General features: G+C 43.2%; 1 protein-coding gene across 5 annotated transcripts in view; it reads right to left on the reverse strand.

The window, feature by feature from the left end:
- MTMR2 (myotubularin related protein 2) overlaps nucleotides 1-19,863 on the reverse strand; it is a 143,236-nt gene that overhangs the window by 43,707 nt on the left and 79,666 nt on the right. For all 5 annotated transcript variants that reach the window (XM_066370992.1, XM_066371027.1, XM_066371001.1 and 2 more), the window contains one exon: nucleotides 900-975. In XM_066370992.1, the coding sequence (XP_066227089.1) occupies nucleotides 900-975 (76 nt within the window). The remainder of the gene's footprint in view (nucleotides 1-899; nucleotides 976-19,863) is intronic.

Genomic DNA, 19,863 nt, shown 5'->3' on the forward strand with positions numbered 1-19,863 from the left:
AAAGTAAAAGCAGGAAGACAAGAAAAGTACTTTAAATGCTTGCTTCTAGTTCCCAGTCCACACAGTAAGTCAATGCTTAGTTTTACAGGCTGAGCAAAGAAAGGCACCTTCATGTGAATGGCTTGCTTTGCAATGGAGATTAAATATTTTCATCCAAAAATTAACCTGAGCTACTTCAGAGAAGAATAAAAAAAAGGAAAAGAAGAGAATGTGTCCTAAGAAAAATTACTTGTATAAAGTGACAATAAATAAAAAAATATTGTCATATCAACATGTAAAACATATTTTAAAAGGATTAGTGAGACATGTTGCACTCTTTTATCTGCAGTAAGCCTTCAAAATTCAGAGTGTAATTTATATCCACAGCACATCTCAGCCCAGGCCAGCCACATTTCAAGTGCTCAACAGCCCTATGTCCGGTGGTACTGTATTGGGCAGCACTAATCTAGGGAGTCTAATTCTTCCTGATGATTAAATTATTCCTTAGTTTAAGTCAGGTACTTAGGGAGGATTAGACAAAAGGGTTAAATAGCACTGCTACAGCTCAATGCTCACCTCAGGCCAATAAACTAAGACCTATAAAGAACAAATTCTGTTCAATAAATGTTTATCTAGACTGGAGAGTAGGTAATTTAATATCTTACCTACTTTCAATGAAAGTAAAGCAAACCAGAGAAGCAGCAGAATATTCTATTTGTATGTTTCCCAGCAGTCCAAAATGCACACAGAACCAACAGGTGTCAAGCGAGGCTCCCGCACACACTCGGCGGGAGGGCTGGCAGGAGGCATCCCGACAGGAGGGCCCCCCACAGTGAGCTGTGCTTTGTGCGCCAGGAGCACTGAACAGTCCACGCACTCACACAGTAAGAGGAAAGTCAACAAAAAATGCCATTACAGACCCATGTCTTTAATATTTTCTCCTGGAAGCAAGGGTGGTTCTTCCATTTCTGCTAATTTGTTTGACTCCCTCAGGACCTGTATTGGAAAGGGGAGAAAGGGGCAAGAAAAGAAACATTTTTTACTCAAAGGTTAATTTTTCACTCAAATATCAACCAAGTATGCTTGCTCTTTATATAAAGTTATAACACTATATTACACAAACTACTTTAAGTAAAATCATAAAAACTGCAGTGTTGGCATGTATAACATGTGAAGTTGCTATTTTTCTATGAAGCATTTACTGAGTGCCTACTACATATAAGCTACTACATACAAAGCACTTTATACATTTTCTCACTGAATCCTTTAACAGCCCTATAAGGGTATAAGGGTGGGTGTTATTATCCTCAATCCTAGATGAGGGGGAAAAAGGCCAGAAGTGACAATTAGTTCAAGATCATATAGCTAAAAATTGTCAGAACTTAGATTTGAATTATAGTTCTTAGTAAATAAACTACAAAGCCCGTTTTCCTTCCATTAGGCTGTGTCCAAAGGCCTACACTTAACTTAGACAAAAATCAAGCTCTTGTGTAGATTTAATGTTTAGAGCATTTGGAAACAATGTTGCTAAAGAATACTGTTGGAAAAAGATACTAATTAAATCCTGATCAACAATGTTAGTGAGCAGTTACCTTATGAAAGATACCACACTGATTCCAAGAATGTAAAGATACAGAAACAGTTTTCACATGGATTTACAACTCAGAGAAAACATACATGTACATGTGTGAGCACACACACACACACTGGCCATATGTTAAATCCACCCACTAGCTACCACAAGCCTCCTCAGTCCACCCCTTTCACTCCCAAACAATAATCTTCATTATCAACAATTCTTTACCTCCCATTAATTCCTCAACCTTCTGTGATCTGGCTTTGCCACCTAACCGAAGCCCTTCCAGGAGGGAACCCACCTGCTCCCTCAATAACCTCATAATTATTAAAGACAATGGACATTTCAGTCTTTATTTTTATTTTTCAGCAACTTTTGACCCTATCTGCATACTAGCCTTGCTAAATATCTCCTTCTCTGGCCATTTTTTACAAAGATCCTTATACTCCCTTTCCTTAACATTTCTTGTTTCTCAGAGGTTTACCCATTTTTTACTCACTTCCTGATGATCTCATTCTTTATCTATGACTTCACCTAACTTCAATCTATATTGACAGCAGAGATTTTTCTTGGACTCTAGCTCCATGCGTCCACTGACTAATGTTCTTCCTCACTAGATGTCTCACAGATACCTCAAACCCAACAGGTCTGAAACTGACCAATGTTCCATACTTCGCAAGTAGCACTACTATCCATTTAGCTGTCTCAGCCAGGTCTGGGGAGGGCCAAGCACTGGTCTCAGAGAGCAGGCGCAAGCCGTCTACTTCAACCTTGATTTTGTTTCATTAGACTAAGGACCAATACTCCTAAAATAAAAGATTCTCAAACATTTTAAAAAAGCTTTTGACTTTTATTTGCTTTAGTCCAAAAAGCAAATTTAAGAGTCCTCAACAGAAGATTTAAAAAGAAGAAAACACAGGTACTAATTGCCTTAAATGACACCTCTACAGACCCTCAAAAGTGGGTTAGAGGTCTCCTGTGCATGAACCCAATCTGGCAGCTCACACCTGCTCAAAGTAACTGTCTATCTTCTTCCCAACACACTCCTAAAGAAGAGGCACTCTATTTTATATACTTTTTAATACTCAACAAAAATATAACATGAGCCACATAAGTAATCTTTGTCTAGAAGCCCACATTAAAAAGTAAAAATGGCAAAATTAATTCTAATATACTTTTTATTTAATCCAAAAATAAAAAACACTGTCATCTCAACATGTAAAAATATTTGAAAAGTATTAGTTAGACATGGTATATTCTTTTCTTTGGACTAAGCCTTCAAATTCAGAGTATACTCTATACCTACAGCACATCTCAGTCCAGACCAGCCACATTTCAAGTGCTCAACAGCCGTATGTCCAGTGATACCGTATTGGGCGGCACTAATCTAAGAAGTCCTGTTCTTCCTGATAATCAAAGTATACCTTAGTTTAAGTCAGGTTTTTAGGAAGGATTAGGAAAAGGGTTAGACATCACTGTTACAGCTCAATGCTCACCTAATGCTAATAAACTAAGACCTACAAAGAACAAATTCTGTTCAATAAATTTGTAACCTAAATAAATTTATACTTCTGAAAGTTTAATAATCTGTTTCATAATGTAACCTAACTGCAATACCTAAAGAACTAAAATATATATGCAGACCTGTATTTTTTATATTCCACGTTCTAAAACTCAAAAAGAGTCATAGTTTTGAATGACATCTGGTTGTCTGTTCCTGATACTTTATGTAGTCACAAAAGAAAGAAAAAGACAGAACCAGGGAAGGAAGGGGCAGGCAGGGAGAGAAGAAGAAGAATGGACCTGTGAGGACACAGAAAAGCAGGATAAAAATGTAATATGCAAATATGTAGACTACCTTGGTTCCATTCTGACTGTGCTACATACTAGCTAGGTGCTCTTAGACCAGGTATTCAACTTCTTTATGCCTCATTTTTCCCATCTATAAAATGATAATAATTGCCTGACTGGTGGTGGTGCAGTGGATAAGGCATTGACCTGGGACACTGAGGTCCCAGGTTCAAAACACCAAGGTCGCTGGTTTGAGCACAGGCTCATTCGGCTTGAGTGCAGGCTCACCAGCTTCAGCACAGGGCTTCAGGCTTGAGTATAGGATCCCATGGTCACTGGCTTGAGCAAGGGGTCACTGGCTCAGCCTGAGCCCCTTGGTCAAGGCATATATGAGAAAGTAATCACCAAACAACTAAAGTAACACAACAATGAGTTGATGCTTCTCATCTCTCTTCCCTCCTACCTCTCTTTTTCACTCACTTAAAGAAAAATGATAATTATACCTCACAAAATGGTTTTATAAAAATTAGTTAATATACTTAAAGCATTTATATCAGTCTTAATATATATGTGCTTAGTGTTTCTACTAATAATAATAATACAAATTCAGAATAACAACTGATTACCAGATTAGAATTTCTACTATCTCTAAAAACAACAGAATTGACCTGGCCTAGTGGTGGCACAGTGGCTAGAGCACCAACCTGGAACACTGAGGTCGCAGGTTCAAAACCCTGGGCTTGCTCAGTCAAGGCACATACAACAAGCAAGCAATGAACAACAACAAAGTGAAGCAACTATGATTTGATATTTCTCACTGCCCATCCCTCTTCTCTCTGTAAAATCAATAAATAAAATCTTTTAAAAAAATAGAATTAGAAAAAAAGACACAGCTAATATAAAATACTAAAAAAATCAAACAATGCTTCTACACATGTAAAATATCATATAAAGGAAGATGCCTTATCTTTTGCTCATTTTCTGACATGTGATTTGGAAATATAAGAATTAAATCACTTAGAAAGCCAAGCAGTAGTTTTGAAACAGGTAGAATAAAATGTTCCCCAAAATTGCTCCACCAGAACAAATTGCTTTACCAAGTCAAGCCCTGTTAGAACTACGGCATCTATTGATAGCTACAAAACATGTCCATGAGCTACCCCAACTCATGGGGCAGCCAGGCCACAAATCACAGAGACAAACTCAATACCTGGTTAGGAAAGTCCCTTCCTGCATCCCACAGTGCTGAGCACTCCTAGAACACTTTGCTTCACTGATTATGTTCTAAAAAGGAGAAGCCTGCTAACCTACTCCATGATTGGTTGATCCCAGCAACTTCTGAATCCTCAAGCTATATAAACCCCTAAGCCCCACATTTAGGGCGCAGAACCTGGGACCCTATCTCAGTGTTCTCGCCCTCTGCAGAGCCTCAATAAATCTGCCTGTGCTTTCATCAGTGTCCCTAGTCTAAGTTATTTTATATTGGGGGATAAGAACCCAAATTTATCAGTAGCAATTGGCGGGGGAGAGGGAACTGCAATTTTGCCACTGGTTAGACAGGGCCTGAGGACCTGGAGGCAGGAGAGGGTACTTCTCAGGAGCAGGCTGAGCAGCCCTGGTGGGCAGTTCCCTCCAGCCTCTCCTGAGGTGAGCAGGCGCTGGTGCCTCAGGACCAGGGAGTCCTTGGTAAGATTCACTTTCTCTTAATCTGGTTTTGGGACTGTCTCTGACTTTATATCTATTTGGGAAGTTTGGGTTTTGATTTGTTTTTTCATTTTCAGTGGCCACCACGGCAGCTCTGCCATCTAAGGTCCTAAGTCAGCTTTAGGAAGTGGGTTGTCCTGGAGGGCAACACTTGGTCTGCCTTTCCCTTTCTTCCTTCCTTCTCTTCTCCACCCTTCTCACCACCTCGTCCCTGAGGGACCACAAGATGCTTTCCTTAGACTCAGATCCAGTGTGCTTGATTCCACTAGGTGTCACACCGTTGTATCTGTACCTGTCTATATTTCTTAGATCCCAAGGTAAATTTGGGTTCTTTCTGTTCATATCTTTGTTGTTTCATCCAATAGTTTTATCATCCTCAATATGACCCAGAGGGTGCAGAACATCTGTCTAGTTCTCAGAAAAGAACTGAAGTTTAAAACTTATCTGGGAACTAGCACTAGAAGGGGAAATTGAGACGTATCCCCTATAAGACCTGACTTATATTGCTCTTCTAAACAATATTCGCCAGGCTCTGGAAAATCACTCCTACTCTCAGGGGAGAGCCACAGTATCAGGACTAGCGCCCATAACAGCAAAAGCCCCTGTGACCTGCCAGCCCCTCGTAACACCCCACTGTGCCTGTCAAAAAGCCTGACGGAATTTATTGATTCATCCAAGATCTCAGAGCAGCAAATGTTGTAATACTGAGCAAACCCTCAATTCAGCTACCTTAATCCCTACTTCCTTGACGCCCAACCTTGAACTAGAACAAAATTATTTAGAAATTATCAATAAGGCACTGGCCAGGTGGCTCAGTGGATAAAGCTTTGTACCAGTGCACCAAGGTCACAGGTTCGATCCCTGGTCAGGGCACATATGAGAAGCAATCAATGAGTGCACAAATAAAAAATGGAACTAAGCAGAACAATGAGTTGATACTTCCCCCTTTCTCTTTCTCCCCCTTTCCCTCTTTATCTCTCCTTTCCCATCTCTCTCTATCTCCCATCTTCTCTCTCAAATCAATGAGAAAATTAACAACAAAAATAATCAATGAAATTTATTCAAGGCCTAACCTCCAAGATACTCCTTTAGAAAATCCTGATAAAATATAGTTCACAGATGGGAGCAGCTTCATAGAAACGGGAACTAGGAAGGCTGAAAATAATATTGTTAGCATACACCAAACCCTAAAAGCCCAACCTCTCTGCCTCTGGGAACTTTGGCTCAAAAGGCTGAATTTATTGCCCTAGTTAGAGCCCGTGGACTGGGAGATGGCCAAAGATTAATATCTACACTAACTCCAAATATGCCTTCCTTATTTTACATGCCCACGCCACAATCTGGAAAGAAAGAGGTCTATGAAATGCTAGAAATTCTAGCATTAACTATCAAGACCTCATCCTCTGACTATTAGAAGCTGTTAAAAAAAAAAAAAGAAGTATCTTTTATACATTGCAAGGATCATCAAAGAGAAAACTCGGAAATTGCTAAGGGAAACTCCCAGGCTGACAGAAGAGCAAAAGCTGCAGCTAGACTGACTGCCTTTGAGAGTGGAGGAAACACAGCTCCAACTCCAACTTCCCCTTTCTCCCATCTTGAAACTCAGCCTGATTACCAAACTCTAGATCAGGGGTCTCAAACTCGTGGCCCGCCCACCAATTTTGTGCGGCCTGCAGGACTAATCAAACTTCGTGGATTAGTCTGCGGGCCAGTCTGCAGGCCGCACAAAATTGGTGGGCGGGCTGCATGCGGCCCGCGGGCCATGAGTTTGAGACCCCTGCTCTAGATCATAAACTTGCAACTAGCTATAACTTAAAATTAAATAAATCAGAAAGGTACACTTTGAACATGGCCAAATTTTGATCCCAAATGCTCAACTGCAGAAAATTCTTAAAGGGCTACACCAGAGCACACACTATGGTCAGGAAGCCCTACTTAAAATTTTAAGGCCTTATTTACAACCCTGAATTATTTTCAACCATAAGGCAAGTTACCAGGATCTGCGAGGTCTGTAAGCATCGCTGTCTGCCACCACACATTCCTCCAGTGCAGCACTAGGAGTGCACCGGGGGAGGACTGGCAGACTGATTCATGGCCATGCCTCTCTGCAAGGGACAAAAATATCTTTTAGTCTTTACATACTTTTACTAGATGGTAGAAACCTACTTGATCAGAACTAAAAAAAGCTATAGAAGTCTGCAAAAGCTTACTGAAGGAAGTCATCCCTACATTTGAACTACCGAAGTCTCTCCTGAGTTATGCCAGGCCTTCTATTATAGCTCAAATTACTCAAAGCCTCGCTACTTCTCTAGAAATTAAATACAAGCCTCATGCCTCTTGCTACAGCCTTCACAACCAGAGCAGCAGCAACTGGAGCTGGCTTGGCAGGATTATCAACATATGATAGCAGAATCCTGGCTCAGGAAACAGCCGCATACCTAGAAATCATTGCTAACTCTTCAACCCGAGCCCAAGAGCAAACTGACTCTCTAGCCTCCGGAGTCTTGCAGAACCAGAGAGCCTCAGATTTGCTAATGGCCAGTCAGGGAGGAGGCTATCTTTACTACAGGAAGAACGTTGCTTTATATCAATTTACAGCTCCAAGGAAACATTAAAAACTATTAGCAACGGCTCATAACCTAAAAGAGAAATCCCAACTATCATGATTCTTACAAGGTATCAGCCTGGTTTATTCCACTCATAGGACCTCTCCCAATTATCCTTCTGCTATTAATCTTCGACCCTTGCATTTTGCAATGTCTAGTGAAGTTCATTTCTTCTAGATTACTAAAATGCCAAACCAAATTAATGGTAATATGAGAATAAAGATCAAATTCAGGTAGAGAACCTCATATAAGCTTAGATAAGAAAAAGAGAAATTTTTGTTTACTTAGGCATGCCAGTGTCCCTTCTCAGCAAGAAGAGATCTCCATCCACTAAACCATTAGAATTATGAGTATAATATCTCTCAGGGCGGAAATAAAACTGGCAGAATAAAATGTTCCCAAAAATCAATCCATCAAGTCAAGCCTCACCAGAACAAATTGCTCCACCTAGTCAAGCCCTGCTAGAACTATGGCAGTTACCAACAGGCAGCTACGAAACATGGTCCAAGAACTAAAAACTCAATTTTGTTTTTCAGATCTAAAGTCAAGCCACAAACTCAGTACCTGGTTGGGAAAGTCCCTTCCTGCATCCCATAGTAAGTGTTAAACACTCCTAGAATGCTTTGCTTCACTGACATATACCCGGATATCTACGTTCCAAAAATGGAGAAGCTTGCTAACCTACTCCATGATTGGTTAACCCCAGCAACTTCCATATCCTCAAGCCATAAAAATCCATAAGTCCCACATTCAGGGCACAGAACCTGGGACCCTATCTCAGTGTTCTCATCCTCTGAAGAGCCTCAATAAATCAGCCTGTGCTTTTATCAATGTACCTGGTCTAAGTTATTTTTTTATCAGGAGACAAGAACCCAAACTTATCAGTATCAGTTCCTATACCGCACAGGTATGCCTTCTTGTAGCTGCTACAGCATTGTTCACCATGACCTCCTCTTTCTGTATTTCTATGTCTAAAAGGAAATTACAAACCCAAGAATATATATATATATATCGTATACAGTAGTGGAGAAGAAGATACTTCTGGAAGAGGTGCATGGTAACTTAAGAGGTTTATAAGTAAAGCTTTATGAAGTGAGAAGAGACAGGAACTCATGCAAGTAGTGCATATTGAAAACCACAGGCTCTCCTATATGCTTTCTGACCAGAAAGTCAGAGAGGAAGGGCAAAGAAGAGAAGCAAGACAGAATCCCATCTTTGTCCAGAAAAGCTGCACCAGATGACAGACTTTTAACAATAGAGGTTCACTAGAGGTTATATATAAACAACTCACTTTAGAGCTAAAGATATAAAAATAATTCAAACAAGTGAACAGAACACAGCCAAGGTCGATCCAGACCCTAAGTACATGGGCAAACACTGATTCTGAACACATTTATCTTTCATCAAACATAAGAGAAAAAATAGGGCCTAAAATAAAGATTATTTGACAAGGAAAAGGAAGTATTATCCTGAAGCTCAATAAAAGAACAGTCTTCTGAAAATAATTCTCTACATTTATAAACTGGCTGGCACAACCAAAAGGAAATGAGCCATGCTCGCTAAGAAACAGAACAAAAGCCATAAGGAGAGATGCTCTGACACTAAGAGAAATAAGATAAGGAATAATTTTTTTAAAAATGCAATAGCAGAAATAAAATCTGTGTTGGAAGTAATTAAGAACTGAACTGGGACCCTGGCCTGCTGGCTCAGTGGTAGAGTATCAGCCTGACATATGGATGTCCTAGATTCGATTCCCAGTTAGGGCACAAAGGAGAAACACCTTTGACTTCTCCACCACTCCCCTCTCACTTCTCTATCTCTCTTCCCCTCCTTAGCCATGGCTTGATTGAAGCGAGTTGGCCCTGGGTGCTGTGGATGGCTCCATGGCCTTCGCCTCAAGTGCTAAAAAGAGCTCAGCTGGTGAACAACGGAGCAAAGCCCCAGATGGGCAGACCATCGCCCCCTAGTGGGCTTGCCGGGTGGATCCTAGTCAGGGTGCATGCGGGTGTCTGTCTCTGCTTCCCCCCTCACTGAATTAAAAAAAAAAAGAGAAGAACTGAACTGATTTTTCAGAAAACAGTATTTATGTTGAGGGCAATCATAAAAAATGCTTTAAAAATATGTAGAAAAATAACAAGTAAAAAATCATAAGAGAAGATAATAACCAATAAAAGAATTATATTTCCTAAATGAAAATGTTAAAACAGAACAGGATCCAATATATAATATAAGTGAAGAACATACTTTTGAAATAAATAATAATTTTTAAGTGTATTGATCAAAATAATTTACCATGGTCCCATTTTTTAAAAAGTGAACAGAGTCTGACCAGGCAATGGTGCAGTGGATAGAGCATCAGCTTGAGATGCAGAGGACCCAGGTTCTAAACTCCTAGGTCGCTGACTTGAGTGTTGGCTCATCTGGGTTGAGCACTGGCTCACCAGCTTGAGCACAGGGTTGCAGGTTTGAGCATGAAATCACAGATATGACCCCATGGTTGCTGGCTTGAGCCCAAAGGTTGCTGGCTTGAAGCCCATGGTTGCTGGCTTGAAGCCCAAGGTCTCTGGCTTGAAGCCCAAGGTCCTCTGGCTTGAGCAAGGGGACACTAACTCAGCTAGAACCTCCTGATTAAGGCACATATAAGAAGCAATAAACAAACAACTAAAGTGCTGCAACTACGAGTTGACACTTCTCATTTCTCTCCCTTTCTGCCTACCTGTCTGTCTCTTTCTCTCATTAAAAAAAAAAAAAAAAAAAAAAAAGGTATTAATAACCCTTTTACAGGCCCTGGCTGATTGGCTCAGTGGTAGAGCATTGGCCCAGTGTGTGGAAGTCCCGGGTTCGATTCCCAGTCAGGGCACAGAGGAGAAGCACCCATCTGCTTCTCCACTCTTCCTCCTCTCCTTCCTCTCTATCTCTCTCTTCCCCTCTCACAGCCAAGGGTCCATTGGAGCAAAGTTGACCCAGGCGCTGAGAACGGCTCTATGGAGGCCTCAGGTGCTAGAATGGCTCTGGCCGCAACGAAGCAACGCCCCAGATGGGCAGAGCATTGGCCCCTGGTGGGCATGCTGGGTGGATCCCAGTCAGCGGCATGCAGGAGTCTGACTGCCTTCCCGCTTCTAACTTCGGAAAATAAATAAATAAATAACCGCCTTACAGGTTTGTGAGTATGAAATGAGACAGCTGCAAAAAAAAGAGATTTGCAAAGTGAAACTAAAATGTAAGAAACAATCACTTAAGAGAAGCATCAACAGCCTGACCAGGTGGTGGCGCAGTGGATAGAGCATCAGACTGGGATGTGGAGGACCCAGGTTCAAGACCCTGAGGTTGCCAGCTTAAGCGTGGGTTCATCTGGTTTGAGCAAAGCTCACCAGCTTGGACCCAAGATCACTGGCTTGAGCAAGGGGTTACTCGGTCTGCTGAAGGCCCGCAGTCAAGGCACATATGAGAAAGCAAGCAATGAACAACTAAGGTGTTGCAATGAAAAACTAATGATTGATGCTTCTCATCTCTCTCCGTTTCTGTCTGTCTGTCCCTATCTATCCCTCTCTCTGACTCTCTCTGTGTCTCTGTAAAAAGAAAAAAGAAAAGGAAAAAAAAAAGAGAAGCATCAACAGAAATTTTCATTATCTTTCTCACAATGGCCTGTTCACATGGTGCTTTGTTTCTCTGCCCTAAAATAAACAAATTAATACACCTTATGAATGCTTGAATTGCATTCATCTAATAGCAATAAACATAATATCTCCACATGCCCTAAACAATTACATATACTCCATAATATAAAATACACAGGGATTAGTATTAAAACAACGTGCCATAAAGAGAACCATAAATCTCTCTAACTCTTGAACTACTGACTTCTAGATTTAGCTATAGAATAGAGAGCATCTTATTCTAAAGAAAGCAATAAGATGTCCCTCATTTTTATTTCCCTTTAACTTTTAAAATTTGGCAGCTATCCATAAACAAAAGGATCTCCATAGGAGCTATATAATCCAGCACCATACGCCAAGGGGTCCAGGAGGAGTCTTACCCACCAGTGCATCAGGTAATAGGCAGACAAACCCAGGTAAGTGCTGTGGAACCGGCAGGAGCCGTGAACAGACTCCAACCCCTCTTGCCTACAGCACCTGGAAACACTAAATGAGTGTTTACTCACAGATGAGGAAGCCTTAATAGAAACCCAGGTTTCTACAGAAGTTCCAGCACGCCAATGGAGCAAAAAATATACACATGTTTGGATGCATCACCGTGGATAAGAAGAACTTTACCAGCATCACCCTTGCCTGTGAGGTAGCACAGCTTAGAGAAAGAGGAAGCTGGGGATGCCTCATGTGGGGGGAAAGGGAGAGTAGTGAGCCAGCACCCAACTCCCCAGCTGTGGAACTTCCATCTCTCACCCACAGCACCCAGAGTATTAAAGCAAGAGCTCCATTGCTTGGGAAAGGTATGGATTCTGGAAAGAGGCAGATAAGAATATCAGAAAGTGGGGGGGGGGGGGAGCAGAGGGCGGGGAAGGAAAAAAAAAGAGAATATCAGAAAGCGTTAAAGAGATGAAGTTTTCTGTATTCCAGAATCCAGAAGAAAGCCCATTCATAACCTGCTGGAAAAACCTCACTCAAGGAGCCCTTTACCTGACCCATGGGAACCCCCAAATTCCCAAATGCCAAACTCACACCCTCCCCACTCTGCAGCCAGCTCCTGTACATGTTCCAGAGGGAAATAGCAAGAGCCAGCTCAGGTAAAGGGAATGTGTGCAGAAGAGCCAGCATCTGTGGGCAAGGGAGAAACCATAACATGGGTTGTACTGCCACTTTTGGGACAATGAAAAAGAGGTTCCCAACAGCTAGCCTAGTTCACTGTAAGATGATCATAAGACACAGCTTAAAATCCTGCCACAAAAAAAGAGATGTAGAACAGGTGTATTATTACAAGGTCAGAGAAAGCTGCAGAATATAAGCCAACTCAACAAAAAGAATGTCTCACATAAAGGTAACTAGTAAAAATTGGAGGTGACAGCTACTTCAAATTTCAAATCAGCAATGCAAAACTAAAAGGAACATAAAGAATCAAGCATGATGATATCACCAGAAGATCACAATAATCTTCCAATAACTGAACCTAAAGACAAAGATCTTTTATCCAATAAAAAATTAAAACTTGCTGTTTTGAGGGAACTCAATAAACTACAAAAAAATCAAGGCAATTCGATGAAATCAAGAAAACAGTAAATAAACATAATGAGAAAACAACAGAGACAGAAATCATAAAAAGGAACCAAACAGGCCCTGGCCGGAGAACTCCGTTTGCTAGAGCATCAGCTCAAAATGCAGAGGTTGCTGGTTCAATCCCTGGTCAGGGCACATACAGGAATGGATTGATGTTCCTCTCTCTCTTTCTCTCTCTCGCTCTCGCTCTCTCCTCTCACGTCTCCTTTGGCTAAAATCAATAAATAAAATCCAAGTGCATGAAGCTCATAGATCACTTCATTATTTCAATTCAAAACGATCCTAAGACACACTATAATGAGACTATCAAAACTCAAAAATAGAGAATTGTAAAAGCAGTAAAAAAAAACAAAACCTCTAACTCACAAAGGAACCTCCATGAAAGTATCTGCAAGTTTCTCAACAGAGACCTTGACCAGGAGAGAATGAATTAATATATTCAAAATGCTGTCCAGTCAAGAATACTCTATCTTGGCCTGATCCGCTCAGTGGCACAGTGGATTGTTGAGTAAACAAATGTTATTTTTTTTTAAGTTTGCTCCTTGTATTGGGGCAGTTCCTTGTGTGTATAGTCTCTGGAGGGCTGTTAAGATGCTTGCCTTCAGAGCTGCAGATTGCAAATTGCAAACTGCCTTCCTGCTTGGGAGGCAAAATTGTTTGCTACTGTTTGCTGGAGAAGGGTTTTTTTTTCCCCCAGCCTGGGTTTTGCAGGAAGAGAAAAAGGAGTGCAGAGAGAATCCAGAGAGAGAGAGAGAAAGAGAGTGCTAAGGCTGGTGGGGGCCTGTGAGTCCGGGTAAGTCCAGAGAATGAGTAGGGGCTTTGAGAGCTCTGAGTGAGAGGATAGCAATCTTCTCTGGCTGTTTGCTCATCTGCCCTTACGAGACTTGACTAAACCGCATGGTCAACGATTTTCTGGCTCCACAGTTCCTTTACTGTCTGCCTGAATCCAATGAGAACCTGCACGGCATGGCAGCAGCCACTGCTTTACATCTGGCGCAGCTGGCAGGATTCAGATCAGATTGGTATGGAGCCGCAGCCACCCTTGGAGTGCGGTAGAGGACTGGTCATTGCTCCAGTGTATGGTTCCCCATGGCAGTCCTTTTGGGGACTGTAGGCTGGCTGCTTTTTACAGCCCTGTGAGAGGAAACCGAGAGCAAAAGTCAAAAGCTCCAGGAAGAGCTGCAGATTCGAGAACTACAGGTACGGCGTAAACTGGAGCTGGAGCTGGAGCTGGAGAAGGAGGTCAACCGGGTTCAAGAGCTGCACATGCAGGCTGATCACCAACAGCGCCTGGAATTGAAAAAATCTCTGGAGAAGGAGGCCGAACGAATTCACAAGTTGCAGTCTGCTCTGGAAGTTGAACGTAGGCAGCAGCAGTTGTTGGAGGCACAAATGCAGGTTCAACTTCAGGCCAAGAGCCAGCAGCCACAGGAGCTGAAGATGGAACTGTGGTGGCGGAGTGGCTCTCAGTTGGTGGGAGCAGGTGTTTCCAACTCCTCTTCTGAGGATGAGGAGGCTTGGGCTGAAGCTGCCGTCTGCACACTCACAGTTTGGCCAATGGTTGTCCAGAAAGTAAAAACCCAGCAGCAAAGAATACCTCCCCCTGGTAGGCTTGCTTTGATTGTGGGGCATAGGGGTGGACAGCATCGTGTTTTCCAGAACAGAGATGAAGAGGTTGGCTACTCTTGCACATGCTCCTCCTCGGGGCAGCATCTTCAGAGCTGCCATGCCGGCAGGGATGAGGGGGAGGTCGAGGGCCTATGCAAACCTAGTTGCCTGTAATGGACCTTGTTGTAGTAATATAAGGTTATAGTAATTAAATATATAGAAATATAAAAATATGGAAGATATATAAAAGTAATTAAAAGGACACTAAAAATAATTATTAAAATTAAATAAATTTGGATAGGAATTAATATAGTGGCTTAGTGCCATAACTGTAATGTGATAAACAGACTCTGACTTACAAGCAGAGCCCAGTTAGTATGTGTGTGAAGTTATACATAAATAAGAAGTGGCTTGGTGTTATTTACATTAACTTTGTAAATTAATGAAAATAAGAACATCTTAAAAAGTGGTTTAATGTAAACATTTCAGTAGATTGACATAGAGGGGATTCCCTTTGAGGAACTCCCAAAAAGGTGGTTTGAGGTGATAATCCTGTAGATTGACACCTGTTAGAAGGCGTTGTCCAGAAAGGGTACTAAAGCTGAGGGGGCCCTGGCCTGTTGGCTCAGTGGTAGAGCACTGGCCTGGCGTGCAGAAGTCCCAGGTTCGATTCCTGGCCAGGGCACACAGGAGAAGCGCCCATCTGCGTCTCCACCCCTCCCCCTCTCCTTCCTCTCTGTCTCTCTCTTCCCCTCCTGCAGCCAAGGCTCCATTGGAGCAAAGATGGCCCAGGCGCTGAGGATGGCTCTATGGCCTCTGCCTCAGGTGCTAGAGTGGCTCTGGTCTCAACAGAGTGAGCCCCGGATGGGCAGAGCATCACCCCCTGGTGGGCCTGCCGGGTGGATCCCAGACGGGCGCATGCGGGAGTCTGTCTGACTGCCTCCCCGTTTCCAGCTTCAGAAAAATACGGAGAGGGGAAAAAAAAAAAAAAAGCTGAGGGGCCCCGTGCTGCAGTAGTCGCCCAGACTCCAACATTGATGTGGACTGTCTCCACACCGCTCTGAGCTCTGACCAAAGCCAGCCAAGAGGGGCATGCCGACGGGGCTCCCTTAAGCTGTACCCAGGCATGCCAAAAGGATTTGTGAGTAATAAATTGCCTATGTGATTATTGCAACTAATTTGTGTGTCGGTAGTGTCTTTCCTCTGGTGGCACTTAACAGTAGCATCCTCATAGCCGCCTCAAGAGTATTCTCGAAGAGGCCCTGGCCGGTTGGCTCAGTGGTACAGCATCGGCCTGGTGTGCAGAAGTCCCAGGTTCAATTCCCGGCCAGGGCACACAGGAGAAGCGCCCATCTGCTTCTCTACCCCTCCCCCTCTCCTTCTTCTCTGTCTCTCTCTTCCCCTCCCGCAGCGAGGCTCCATTGGAGCAAAGATGGCCCGGGTGCTGGGGATGGCTCCTTGGCCTCTGCCCCAGGCACTGGAGTGGCTCTGGTCGCAACAGAGCGACGCCCCAGAGGGGCAGAGCATCGCCCCCTGGTGGGCAGAATGTCGCCCCCTGGTGGGCATGCCGGGTGGATCCCGGTCGGGCGCATGCGGGAGTCTGTCTGACTGTCTCTCTCCGTTTCCAGCTTCAGAAAAATACAAAAAATACAAAAAAAAAAAAAAAAGAGTAGTCTCGAAGAGGCTGCCAGCCCTGCTAATAAGCAGCAGTGTCCCACTGCACGAGGAAGTCGAATCAGGGATGCCTGATCGAGGTAGAGCTTGGGCTCTACTGAGACAGACCTTTACTTTGGTGATTTGCACAGACAACTGGGCTGTCTATCATGGCCGACTGACTCTTGTACTGCAACGGGTACAAGACCTTTAGACCAGGGGTCTCAAACTCAACTCAGCATGTGGGCCGCAGCCGTTGGGCGGGCCACACTAGGTCTACAAAAGGCAACTGTTATGCAACACTTTTCTCACTGCAGTTGAAAACAAAAAAAAATCAGTACAACAAGCACAATCGTACATGCAGTTTACTCAGTGTCACAAAACGACCAGAAACTGTAGTTCGCATCACAACTGCTGTTAACTAAGCTAATATCTAGCTAGGATGCTAGAGAAATGAAAAATACAAGTAGGCCCGTAGGCTTACTTAATTTTATCCAAAATATTTTGAACTTCGTGGATTAGTCTGCGGGCCGCACAAAATTGTTCGGCGGGCCGCACAAAATTGTTCGGCGGGCCGCACAAAATTGTTCGGCGGGCCGCACAAAATTGTTCGGCGGGCCGCACAAAATTGTTCGGCGGGCCATGAGTTTGAGACTCCTGCTTTAGACAGTATGAGACACCCTGATGGGGTGGGGGCAGCTCTGGTAGAGGCCCTCCTGCACTGGAAAGCTGCTCTCATTCAGCTGGAGATGCACCAACTACACTAAGGTTTCCATGGACACAGCCCCAGACTATACAGGCCCTCTCACATCCCATGGAGTAGGGGGCTAGAGATGAGCCTCCAGTTAGCACCTTGGGCAAAGTCCTCAGGGAGACTTTGTGAAGGGCACCTTTGTAATTGTTGCAATTGTATAACTTGTGCTGTTGCTATAGTTTATGTAATGTATCTCATTCATCACACATCACTCATTCACATCTACCTGTGATGTAGATTGTGAAGCCAGCAAAAGGGGTGGAATATTGGGTAAACAAATGTTTTCTGAGTTTGCTGCTTGTATTGGGGCAGCATCGCAGATCGCAAATTGCAGATTGTCTTCCTACTTGGGAGGGGTGATTCTCTACTATTGTTTACTGGAGAAGGGTTTTTTTCCTCCAGCATGTTTTGCTGGGCAGAGAATTGAAGAGAGAATCCAGAGAGGAGGGTGGACAAATAAAGAGAAAAAAGGTGCTAAGGTTGGTGGGGACCTGTGAGTCCAGGAGAGTCCCAATGAATGAGTTGGGGTTTTGAAAGCCCTGAGTGAGAGAGAAGCAATGTCCCCTGCCTGTTTGCTCCTCTGCCGTTACAAGACTTTACATTTTTTTTTTTTCCATTTTTTCATTTTTCTGAAGCTGGAAACAGGGAGAGACAGTCAGACAGACTCCCGCATGCGCCCGACCGGGATCCACCCGGCACGCCCACCAGGGGCGACGCTCTGCCCACCAGGGGGCGATGCTCTGCCCATCCTGGGCGTCGCCATGTTGCGACCAGAGCCACTCTAGCACCTGAGGCAGAGGCCACAGAGCCATCCCCAGCGCCCGGGCCATCTTTGCTCCAATGGAGCCTTGGCTGCGGGAGGGGAAGAGAGAGACAGAGAGGAAAGCGCGGCGGAGGGGTGGAGAAGCAAATGGGCGCTTCTCCTGTGTGCCCTGGCCGGGAATTGAACCCGGGACCTCCGCACGCTAGGCCGATGCTCTACCGCTGAGCCAACCAGCCAGGGCCCCGTTACAAGACTTTAATAAGCGAAATGGCCCACCATTTTCTGGCTCCACACTTCTTCTGCCTGAATCCAATGAGAACCTGCATGGCCATGGTGGCGGCCTCCAGCCTTAAAGGATAAAGCATCAACCTGGAACACTGAGGTCACTGGTTCAAAACCCCGGGCTTGCCTGGTCAAGGCACATAAGGGAATTGATGCTTTCTGCTCCCCCGCCCCGCCCCTCTAAAAATTAATAAAAGCTAAAAAAATTCTTTTAATGTATTTAGAAAATATACTCTATTTGACAAAGGAACCCTTCAGAAAAGAAATACTTTGCCAGACAAATAAAGCTGAGATAGTTTATCACCACCAGGTCTGCCTCACAAAAAATGCAGAAAGGAATTCTTCAAGTTGAAATGAAAAGATGCTAATAGTAACATGAAAATGTAAAACTCACTAGTAAAGGTAAATATGTAGTCAGAATCAGAAAAGCCTAATTATGCAATAGGATGCTGTATTAACTGACTATGTTATAAAAATTAAAGGAAAGAGTATTAAAAATAATTATAACCAGTATAATTTCTTTATGAATATACAATGAGCTAAACTGCGGCATTAAAAACATAAAAATTCCAATGACATTTTCTCAGGTATAAAAAAAAGTCTAAAATTTGTATAAACCATAAAAGATTCCAAAAGCCAAAGCAATCTTGAGAAAGAACAAAATTGGAGGTATTACACTTCCTGGTTTCAAACTATGTTGCAAAGCTATAGTCATCAAACCAGTATGAAATTATCATATACATAGATACATATATCAATGGGACAGAATAAAGAGCATAAAAATAAACCTATGCATATATAATCAACTAATTTAAAACAAGTTGCCAAGAAAGTACAAGGAAAGGATAGTGTTGGGCAGATAAAATAGTGTGTCTGTAAAGTCATGGTGCACTTTTGACCGGTCACAGGAAAGCAACAAAAGACTATAGAAATGTGAAATCTGCACCAAATAAAAGGAAAACTTCCCAGTTTCATACCTATTCAGTGCAGTTCGATGTGGGCTCGTGCACAGATTTTTTAGGGCTCCTTAGGTAGCTATCCCGTATAGCCTCTACAGACTCGTCACTGACTGATGGCCTACCACAACGGGGTTTCTCCACCAAACTGCCAATTTCCTTCAACTGCTTATCCCACCGAGTAATGTTATTCCTATGTGGTGGCGCTTTGTTATAAACGCGCCGATATTCACGTTGCACTTTGGTCACGAATTCTAATTTAGTGAGTCATAGAACACACTGAACTTTCCTCTGTACCATCCACATCTCAACTGGCATGGCCGTGGGCTGCTCCGCTGTATACACGGTGTTACATCATCATCTGCGCATGCGCACATGCTGCCACATCATCCTACAGAAACTGGGAGGATTTTCCTTTTATTTGGTGCAGATTTCACATTTCTCTTGTCTTTTTTTTTAAGGTTTTCTCATTTTTTTTTAATTTTATTCATTTTAGAGAGGAGAGAGAAAGGGAGAGAGAGAGGATAGAGAGATAGAGAGAGAAGGTAGGGAGGAGCTGGAAGCATCAACTCCCATATGTGTCTTGACCAGGCAAGCCCAGGGTTTCGAACCGGCGACCTCAGCATTTCCAGGTCAATGCTTTATCCACTGCGCCACCACAGGTCAGGCTCTCTAGTGTCTTTTGATGCTTTCCTGTGACCGGTCAAAAGTGCACCATGACTTTACGAACACAATGTTTATTATGATCACTTTGTTAAAAGATGGCGCTGCCCACATAGAAGCCCGTCGCCCAGGTGATATTAATGTGTGTTGGGGGCGGGCTATGGGCAGGCAGGATCCTTGTAGCCTGGGGCTTGGTTTTAGGACTAAGCCTTTCCCATCCTTTTTGATGTGCAGTGGTGCAATCCCATCATGCCTCAGATAAGGGACTTTGTATCAGAGACTTCCTTATTTATATAC

Source organism: Saccopteryx leptura, chromosome 1 (genome assembly GCF_036850995.1).
Source record: "Saccopteryx leptura isolate mSacLep1 chromosome 1, mSacLep1_pri_phased_curated, whole genome shotgun sequence".
NCBI classification, from domain to species: Eukaryota; Metazoa; Chordata; class Mammalia; order Chiroptera; family Emballonuridae; genus Saccopteryx; species Saccopteryx leptura.